The sequence below is a fragment of the Poecilia latipinna genome, unplaced genomic scaffold (genome assembly GCF_001443285.1).
Source record: "Poecilia latipinna isolate Pla-1442-1.1 unplaced genomic scaffold, P_latipinna-1.0 Scaffold2983, whole genome shotgun sequence".
In the NCBI taxonomy this organism is placed as follows: domain Eukaryota; kingdom Metazoa; phylum Chordata; class Actinopteri; order Cyprinodontiformes; family Poeciliidae; genus Poecilia; species Poecilia latipinna.
In genome coordinates, this window is record NW_015115599.1 from 28,347 (window position 1) to 38,851 (window position 10,505).

Below are 10,505 nucleotides of genomic sequence, written 5' to 3' on the forward strand. Positions count from 1 at the left end.
CTGCCACTCTGGGCGTCACTGCAATGCATAGCATTGATTGTGTTCATGTGATCAGAATTTGCTTTTCCCCTCAGCGGCACCGGAACCTGCTGCGCAAACTCTGATATGTTTGCTTCTATCTTATTACTTGCGCAGCAGCAGCAGCTTGCTTCACTTCCACCTCTGTGCCAAAATTCTCTGAGCTTGGAAACGGCGCAAAGTGCACCGACATGAAATAATGCAGCCGACAGAAATACAGAGACCTGTTGAGGAAAATAAATATTCTTAATATTTAATACAGTTAATCTTACCACATGTGAAAAAGGTAGATTCAGCAGGATTAGTTTGAGTAAGAGGACTTTAAGTTAGCCCTGCAGAAAAGAATGTCTGTTATCAGGAAGGAACCACGTCATAAATGAACTCTGGCACAAAGGCAGCAGAGGAGACTTCTCAAGTCATCTCCCTCAGAGAGACACTAAAACTTAACAAAAATGACAAGACAATACCAACAATAATTGCAATTTAATTAGTAGAATACCATTTAGTTAAAATTAACATAACTTGAACTAGTCTAATTTGTAGTTTTATATTAACACTGGTAATCAGGCTAAATTTGTAACACTAAGTGAGCCAAACATATAATCAAAACTAGTATAACATTAATTAGAAAATGTTTAGAATGAATGTGTTTATATTGAAAATGCTCAGGTATATTCTATAAGTGTTTTATTCTTAAAATCTGCGCTTTGATCTAAGAGGATGCAGAAGTTCTGAACCACTTTGAGTGCCAGGCTTCATGTCAATTTAAAATTACTGAACTGATCTGTATTTGTAGGAATTACACGACAGGGAAATAAAATAGGTCTAAGACAGGTTAACTTTTGGTTGAACCCTGGTGGAAGACTAGAGGCTTTGTTCCAACCAGGAATTAGGAGAAACATCACATTTCAAACTGGCAGGAGAAGAGCCTGCTCTAAATGACCCTATAGGTCTCCCTTGTCTAGATTGAGAAGCGCCGTAGCCCTGAAATTAAACAGGTCTCACAAGGTAATGCCCAAACTGACTAATTTGAAACTGGGTCTATCCATACAAAGAGAACAACACGCCTTAATCGCAAAACTGCATAAATTAAAACAAACAAACAAAAAAAACACCTTTTTGAATAAAAGTAAGGGCCCCAGAGGAACGAATCAGATTTGCTATTTGCAGCCGCATAGCAATCTCCAAAAAACGCGTTTTTTGCCTTTTTCCTGTTTTTCTATTTTCCTACTTTTCTATTTGTCTCAGGTAAATGAATGTCTGTCTTAGTGTGTTTAAAGGTGTCTGTGTTCTCGATGTGATTTTATACTTTTAAATGTTGGAATAAACTCTGAGGAAAATGTATGGCGTGGAGCGTTGATTATCTGTGTGGCTTTTATTTCCACGCATGGCATCACTGAATCCGGGAGGACGAGAGAATATAACGAGCCAGAACTTAATGATTTTATTCTCTTACAGCTGCTACCATGGAAACAGATTTTATTCCTTAATGATTCAAATCCTTCTCACCTAAAGTCTCTCCGCCTCTTGTAGGGTAGCTTAAAACTTGCGCGTTACTCTGCTTTTGTCAGCACTCGCACTCATTGCTGCCTTCAATGAGTGTGGGAAATTTCGGTATCAAAGAGCCTCGCATGATCCGTCGAAGAGCTGCTTGCGGCTCGAGTCCCAGGTTCACCACCCCTGACCTAGACTTACCTTCTATCTTCTGTCTCTATCTTAGGTCCACCATCAGAAATGCCAAAAGCATTCACAGCAAATCCCGGCAGAAGCTAAGTCAAGACGCCTATCGCAGGAACAGTCGGCGTTACCTGCAGCAGAAAGGTGTCACTCCTCCAAAACGGAACTCTGGGAAGGTGCCACTGAAGGAGAGGAAGAATGAGGGTAATAAAGAACAAGCTTTGATATTTGAAGCTGGTTCAATCTGAATGGCACCACATAATCTCCGTCTTCTGTATTCATTCAACAGACAACATTCCCGAAGTGTCTGAATCCAGTTCAGAGAGTGAGCTGAAGAAGGAAGCTCCAGTCATCCCGCCGCGGCCCAGTCCGGAGCTCATCCTGGAGCGCTGCACCGACAACACTCGCAAGAAGATGAGCATTCATAAGTCGGGCTCCGGCTCTTCCTGCTAGCACCAGGATTATCAGGGAGGAGATGTTTCTCTTCAGTGCTTAAAGTCAAGATGTGGTGATCTGTTTGCTTCTCATCACAGCACTTCTGATGTTTTGGACTTTTCATTTTGTAGCTTCTAGCAAACTCATTTTTAGAGGCAAACTTTTAGAGAAACTATAGCTTCGCACTGACTGCTCTGTACTGTTTTAGCTTTTTTCTCACCCAAAACTATATTTAGTTCTGCATCCCACAGACCTCATTCTAATTTCAAGTGGCCTAAATATATTTTTAGATTGCATGATTTAATTAGGCCTACTCTCATTTTGACACAGAAACGAGCTCAGTTTTTTTCCCAGATATACTTTTAACTCCATTTTTCTTTATTTGCTTTTATTCAAGGCAAAAAAAAAAAAAACGCTAAGAAAACACGTGGGTCAGTAAATGTTACTTCATCTTGTGTTTTTGTAAGCTCTGCGTTTATTTATTTGCTCAATAAATTTCTGAAACAATGAAACAAATGAACATTTGTAGAGTGTAAAGCAGGGGGAAAATATTGTGTTCAGTTCTTTCAGTTTTCTTTTTTTTTTCAAAAGCCAAATGAATGTTGGCATTAAGAATGAGATAATTAATTGCAGAAACTTTATAATAAACAGAACAAAGGGATTTTAACTTTTGCTTAAAAACTTAAAAGAGCTTGTCATAATTTTGGTTGTTTCTTTTTTGTGGTTTATAGCCTAAATTGGCAAAAGGATAGGGAAAATAATTCTAGAATTCTAGAATTGCTGCTGCTCAAAAACACATGTTGGAGTAGCTCTGTTATGTTAGTTCTTATTTTTTTCTGTTTCTAGACATTTGTTCATTTTTCTATTTTTTGGCAAAGGAATTTAATGCTTGGACAATTATTCCCTCTGCTGGATGCTATCAAGCTGGAAGAATATTTACTCTTTTTTATTTTTGGACAGCTACGATATTTAAACGTGGCTGCAAGTGATTGTTTTTACAACTGGAAGCAGCCGAGTTGCCTTTCCTGAACTATGACCACCAGAAATCCCAGATGAAGTGAAAAGAAGTCATCATGGATGTGAGGTATCAACATACAGCCAGACAAAGATTTAAAGAGGACCAGCAAAAGCAAATGACGTGGATTGGAAGTTTGAAAAGCGAGTTATTGGCATGTCTCAAGACTGAAGCTTCTATTAGAGCAGAGACTCAAGATTCATTGCATTTACTGGAGATCCTACCTGCTCAAAGCCCTAATCTGTTGTGCTTGGCTTTTCAGCATTTATCATAAAGTATACTAACGTAATATTTATCATTGTATTATACATTTCTTAGTGTTTTTCAAAATATCAAAAGAGAAAAAGATCCCGATCAGAAGAAAAGCAATGACCCCGACGTGATTTGAACACGCAACCTTCTGATCTGGAGTCAGACGCGCTACCGTTGCGCCACGAGGTCCTGTCCAGAAACTCCGTATACATCTATAAATGAATTAAAGTAGATCTTGTGAAACCTGATCATTTCTTGAGATGTCTTTATATTTCGATTATAAATATTACTCCGTCTCTATTTGAAACGCTGGAAGATAACATTCGACTTAACCGTGCGCTGGTTTAGGCATCTTAAAACTATCAGCATTGGCAAGTCAAAGATACTAGTTATTTTAAGGAAAGCTGAATTCTAACTGTCCGAGTATTATTGAATAAAGGTTTACAGACAGTAACAACAAATGCCTACTAGTGTTACTTTTTACTTAAACGGAAAAAAAATACCAGGTACATTTTGTCGTGAATACATGCGCTGCCATGTTACGTGTTAGCTTAACATGTAAACCGTCCTGCAGTGTACATTTAGGACATCCTCAAGTCTAAGGAAAACATCCTTACTCAGTGGAACAAAGAGCCCCATAAGTCAGATAAATCGACAGACACCATTCAGAGCTATACCTTATGTTTCAGATGTATAGATCTTATCCACAGATTATCTGTTGACAATCCCGGAAAGTCCCTGGTGGTCTAGTGGTTAGGATTCGGCGCTCTCACCGCCGCGGCCCGGGTTCGATTCCCGGTCAGGGAACTAGTTTTCACAATTCGATTGACCTTGACCACAATGTAATCTACAAATATAATGTTTCGAACTCCATATTTCCATAACTATTTTATTGTATAACTGCATTTTATGCTTAATTTCACTGACCGTCAAACAATAGCTATGCAACTGCTGATGAATAGTCCACAGTTACATCAGAATCTATTTAAATCTTGTTTTACCAATCCCAAAATATTAAAAGTTTTGAGGGAATTTATTCAAGCAAAAGCATCTGTACACCGATAACAGACATGCCAAACGTGAGAAGACCGATGTTTCTGCGTGTATCTTCATTCTCATCCCTGTTCTGCAGATTGCTTGTCTTGATCTACAGCATGGAAGACCGACAAGCTGGGGGATTTAGAATAAGCCGGATGTAATGTGATTGCTGAGTGCCTTCAAAATAAAATAAAATCGGGTATATTGGTAAAAATTTATTTATGGTATAAATTTGCAAGACTGTCACCTCTAATTTCAGTCCAGTTTTTGCATTCATGTGCAGAAGCATAAATATTTTGTAATTTAAATTTAATTGACTGAACCTAAGCTAAGCTAAGCTACAAAAACATAGCTGATACATGACTGGAATTTATCCTTAGTTACATGCATTTCACAGTGTGGTGTTCAGAATCAGAATCCTTAGCATTTTTCTTTCAAAGAAAATGTAGATGTGGATAGCGGGAGAGACAAACTTCACAAAGACACCAGCAGATGTTCAAAACCAGGTGCTTCCTGCTGAAAACTGTATCACTCCACAGCCAAGGACAAGATTAAGTTAGCTGAGTTTGATTTATAGAGTTACTGGACTCAATCTTAAAAATCCTTTAATCTGGATGTCACCACTCATTGGAAGTCTTCTGGTTTGCTATATTTTGGTAATATGCAATAAATTAATTTCTTCTTGTTTTGAGGTACCAGTTTCCTTTGGAGCTGCTGCTGGAGGGCCACACAGAAGAGCTCCAGCTGCTTTTTCATATGTGGCTGGCAAACCTCCTCAGAGGGTTATACCATTTGTTTGCCAGGGGCAGGGGGAGTTTGGTTATTTTTTTAGTTTAATTTCTATTTCTTTAGTTTTCTTCCTTTTGGCAATTCGGTTCTAATAGTTTTTGTTTAATTTAACAATTATTTAGTTTTGTTTAGACCAATATTTGTTTGCTAATTAATTCCCTTGTGTATCAGCAGTGGTCTGATCAGCCACTATTTAAGTTCCCCTCATGTCTTGTTTGTTAGGTCAGTTTTTGTTTGGGTTGTTTGTGCAACTGCGTTTGTCTTTGACCACCAGCAATGGTTTTTCTGGCCCTCTCAAAATCCAATGTTGCATCAGGAGATAATGGATGGATGGATGGATGGATGGATGGATGGATGGATGGATGGATGGATGGATGGATGGATGGATGGATGGATGGATGGATGGCAGGATGGATGTAGAACAAATACATTCTATGCCTAAAAACATGGATGAGGATGAGGAAGAAGAGGGACAGGGGTGCCAACTGAGAGTAATTGCGCAAAATAATTTTATTCTGAAAATCCCCTGGAAAACAGATTCACTCCTTGCTCCTGCTTGTCACTCTGTCCTGCAGTAGCAGTAGGCAGTGCGGTAAAACAGAAAGCTTGGAGGATAAGGACCCGAAGTTCCCTCGGCCTCGTTCTTCCAAATGCCAACACCGGACACCGAGGGAGAACTCGGATAGCACGCCCGGACAGCGGGACGGCAGGCCGGGACACTCAGCGGGAACATGGCGGCGGCGACAACAAGAACAACGACCTGCTCGGTCCCGTGGCGTCAATAAATCAAAGGGACCGCACGACATAACGGACGAGCATCACTTAACCCAGGTCAGCGAAAAATAACACAACCTATAATAGAATGATAGATTTGGTACTCATTATTTGTCTGTCTCCCTGTGCATTAGATTTAATATCTAAAGCTTATCTTACAGTGTATGTATATATATATATATATATATATATATATATATATATATATATATATATGTTTTTTTCTTCTTCTTCTTATCCATCCTACTTCCTCAGTAAATCCTGTATTGTGTCCTCATCTTAACATCTTTGTGGATGAAATTGCCGCAAGAACCCTTAACCTTGAAGTATGTCATATTTTGCATAGAAAAAATAGATGAAAGGAAACTACCTACTCTGAATATATTATTATGAAGCCCAATGATAAGATAGTATTTCCTTTACCTCCAGGTTTGTGAAACATAAACTGAACAGTGTGCAGTTATCTGATTTGCTCGCTTTCCTAATTTAATCTGACCATTCTGAATGGTGGTGAACTTTCCTTTTTTATGCATTAGCTCCATCATCAGTAGTAGTGATAACTTATAATTATACATTGATGCCCAGTTTTCACTCTCTGGAGAAAATGGGCATTAAAACTTCATATGCATTCTTGTAGATACTTCAATAATCATATTAAACTGATATATTTTAGAGGAATCCTTTTTGCATCACAGACGATACTGGTTGTCAGGGATTTATGTCTCCTACAGTGGTTTGCATAAGTTTGTATTATTGCTGTTTTAAGCCTTTTCTTCTTTCGTTTTGTTTCAACCACAGACCTGAATATTTTTCATTCAAGCTTCTTCAGGACGCCACTTACTTAAAGAAGTGAGATTTATATCGGTAAACTGCACACAGTAACTACAAGTAATTATGTTTTCAGATTTACTAAAATTTATTGATGCTCTTGTGGAAAAAAATAACAGAGAAAACAGTCAAAATAAAATTTATTTAATTTTAATACAGTCAGTTTTATTTTGTATTTAACATCATTAAATATTGTCTCAAAATTCATCTAGACAACAATCAATCAAAATTCTCATCATAGTAAGACATTTTTCACAATAAATCATGAACCATACGATAAATACTATTGACTATTATCAACTTTCAAGTTTAGCTACAGACTCTCAGCTGGACTGAGATTTAAACAAAGTCCTGGACTATTCCAATAAATGAATGCAGTTCTAGCTGGATGTTTAAAGGTAAAGGTAAGAGTGTAAGAAAATGGATGGAGATTGAACAGAACTGCTAATGTAAACCACATTGACAATCTGATGCATTTGAACTGCTTAAGTTATTTCATGAAAGATTCAACCAGACCCACATTAAGAATCAGACACGGAAGAAGACAATTTAAAAGAGAGACTTGTATTTACAATATCTACAAGTCTAAATGTGGAAAGGGTAACTGGGTCTGAGTGTCTGATAGGGAAAAAGGAAGAGCCAAGTATGGTGAGGAGTTGAGATAATGAAAAGTACAGGTTAATATGAGGAAAGGTAGTTTACTGGTTCCAAAACAAGAGTCCTGTATTGAAGGAAGTGGATTGATTTTGGTGTAGAGTTCGGAGCAGAGGTCCCAGCGGAAGTATTAATTAGTGAGAGGGAATCTGGAATTTTGAATGAAGAGGGTGGCATCATGTCACAGAAATTACTTTTGTAACTTTTGAACCTATTATGCAAGATTCACATTTTGCACATTTTTACACTTCCATTTGGGTTTCTACTGCTTCTGAAAAGAGCCACAGGTCTTACAAAAAAAAAAAAAAAAACATACAGCCTGTTTTTGGCAATAAATTTCTGTTTTTTGGTGGCTGGATAATGAGCAATTTCAAAAGCCGCCCAAATGTAACGTCACAAATCAGTAGGCAATGTCCCTCACATAGCAACCCCAGCAAACCTCAGTCCATCACCTAGCAACTGTATTGTTGTTCTAAGCAACAACAATGCAGCGTTCGCTTAGCTAATATCGTTGGCTAATATATTATAAACTTGTACTTTATGTGCTAGTGTACCAGCACATTTGGGCTGGTTTTACCACTGCATGCATGCGCTATACAATGACCGCAGAAAAAGATGAGAATTTTATTGTTGACTTGCTATCCAGAAACTACTTACTCCATTTTTGTTGGTTGTGCAGGAGGCTCTAATGCTGCTTTTTGAAGATGTACGGCTGTATAAATAATTGCACATCTGTTTGCAGCCATTTCATGTGCGAGTGTAAACGTTGAGTGGGGGTTGAGGTGTCCAACAGCAGCTTATTTGGATTTAAAGTGACAAAAGGACTTAAAACAGGTCTTTCTGAAAAGGGATAAAAATAGGCAAAACTGAGCAGACTAAAATTTCATTATGTGAGAACGGTTTTGTGAGAAACAATGTAATGTGCATGTTTTGTACAAATCATAGACCCATCTTAACATGTTCAATTGAGTGTAATGGGTCATCTTTAAAAGCTGTAATACAATAGACTACACATTTATCACCATCGCAATATTAGAGTATGCAACATTTGTATTTCAAAATGACTGTTTTGTGGTGCAGTAATTGTTGGCTAATATATTATAAACTTGTATTTTATGTGCTAGTGTACTATTTAGACGGACAGAGTCTCACAACAGCAGATGCTCACAATGGACACAAATGTCTTTGCCCAAAATGATAAAGGTCACAGAGTGACCGAAACATGGAAGAGAAGAAAAACGTAAATAGGGATTTATTGCACCAGATATCACCATCACAAGATTTTCTTTAAATATCCTGCAACGCTAAGTAAAACTTTAATTTACTTTTAGGAGGTTGGGACAGAGATTCACCAATCCCATTTTCTCTGCATAAATAGCCTTATTTACAAACCCCCCCAAAACATTCGTATAACAAAACTGATGTTTTGTGCTTTTCTCCATCTGCAGAGAAGATGAGACGAGACCTGAAGGCTGCAGTGTGTTTCTAAGCAACAACAATACAGCGTTCGCTCAAACACACCATGGGCTACAAGGTAAAAGCTTTACCTCTTTAAACATTTAAAAATAATCACACTAGTGTTTAAGATGAAGACACTTTTCATTCATGGATTTTGTGAAAGTTTAGCTGGCTCAGTGTGGATGAAGATCTGGCTGATTCACTGCAGCAGCAGATGCTACAGATGTCACGCTTGTTTCTTTGTTCTGCATATCTGGGGTTGCATGAATCACTCAGGTTTAATCTGAATAATCTGGAAGAGTGCAGAACATAGAGGAATTATTTCAATTTATGTACAGTATATTACAGAAGTCAAGAGGTGCCGAAGAATAGACCCTTTATTTTGATTGCTTACTTTATTATCATGTCTAGGTCTGGATCAACAAGGCTTTTTATGTTCCTCTCTAAGGGTAAAAGTTTCAGGATTTTGTTTCTTAATAAAGTAAATGTTAAATTTCATTTGGAAATCAAAGTTCCAGAGTCTGGAGGAAGAGTGGAGAGGCACAGAATCTATTTTGGTAGAACTCTATTGGGAACTTTCCTCACACATTGACAATTTGTGCGTCTCAGTCCTCTGGGTTTTATCAGGTCAGGAACAAGGCAGCTTCTGAACACTTGATGCTTCCGCCTGTTGATAAGTTTATGGAAATTAAAGTGATATTTTCCAGCGGGACTTGGTACCTGGCCATACTGTTGTGACAATGGTGTCAATGTGACTGAATGACCAGCAAATGGGTCTGACTTAAATCTAATAAAGACCCTATGGAGTAATGTTAATGGGAACATGAGCAACACTTGAGCCAACAATTCTGCAATGATTCAGCCTTTTCCTACATTTTATTGGTCTTAACCCTTGTGTTTAGAAATGGGGTCCAACCGACCCAGCACACGTAAAACCTGTATCATTTGCCACAGTCCTCGCACGCATAAGGGCTAAGCAATATTGTCATTTTCCAAGAAACTGATTTCTAATTTTTCTCTTGCTGTAAGCCACAATCAACATTTTAATTTCATCTCTTTAAAACCAGATAAATTACAGAGATTATTTGTAATGATAAGATTACAAAAAGGGAGGAAAACTTTATTAAATGTAAATGCAACGATGCGTGGTATTTCAAAATATTTTTGAAATACGGGCACTGGGGGGGAACCGGGGGACATTGCCCGCCCACAGAATCAGCCGTGCCCCCCTGGACTGGAAACTGTTTGTTGTTTTTACCTCAGAATGGCCAACTCCCTGTTATTCCTATATTAATTTGATACAGTAGAAGCTTCCACACTTCCCATATCTGTGACCTGTGTCACTTTTATCAGTTAAAACTGTTTAATCCGTTGTTAACATGTTGTAACCTGTTTTTCCGAGCTGCCTTTAAACACAACATGAGCGCTACGACGCTCGCGCTGGGTTTCCACCCGTGAAGGAGACTTGCTGCTGCTGGGCGGAGCTACGTAGGTTTGTGTTAGAATCACGACAGCAAACCAGCAAAGAACTTTTCACAGTTTTTCCCTCCAAACTAACCGACTGAGT

The 10,505-nt window shown here is 38.2% G+C and overlaps 1 protein-coding gene and 2 non-coding genes across 3 annotated transcripts in view; 2 read left to right on the forward strand and 1 right to left on the reverse strand.

The window, feature by feature from the left end:
• The window catches only part of ncf1 (neutrophil cytosolic factor 1), a 14,137-nt gene extending 11,319 nt beyond the window's left edge, over window positions 1-2,818 (forward strand). Inside the window, exons 10-11 of the mRNA XM_015022330.1 lie at window positions 1,739-1,899; window positions 1,985-2,818. Of these exons, the coding sequence (XP_014877816.1) occupies window positions 1,739-1,899; window positions 1,985-2,148 (325 nt within the window). The 3' untranslated portion in view covers window positions 2,149-2,818. The remainder of the gene's footprint in view (window positions 1-1,738; window positions 1,900-1,984) is intronic.
• Window positions 2,819-3,514: 696 nt separating this feature from the next.
• On the reverse strand, window positions 3,515-3,586 carry trnaw-cca (transfer RNA tryptophan (anticodon CCA)). Its single transcript has one exon. It is a non-coding gene; the product is annotated as a tRNA-Trp (tRNA).
• A 546-nt stretch (window positions 3,587-4,132) lies between these two features.
• On the forward strand, window positions 4,133-4,204 carry trnae-cuc (transfer RNA glutamic acid (anticodon CUC)). Its single transcript has one exon. It is a non-coding gene; the product is annotated as a tRNA-Glu (tRNA).
• The last annotated feature ends 6,301 nt before the right edge of the window (window positions 4,205-10,505 follow it).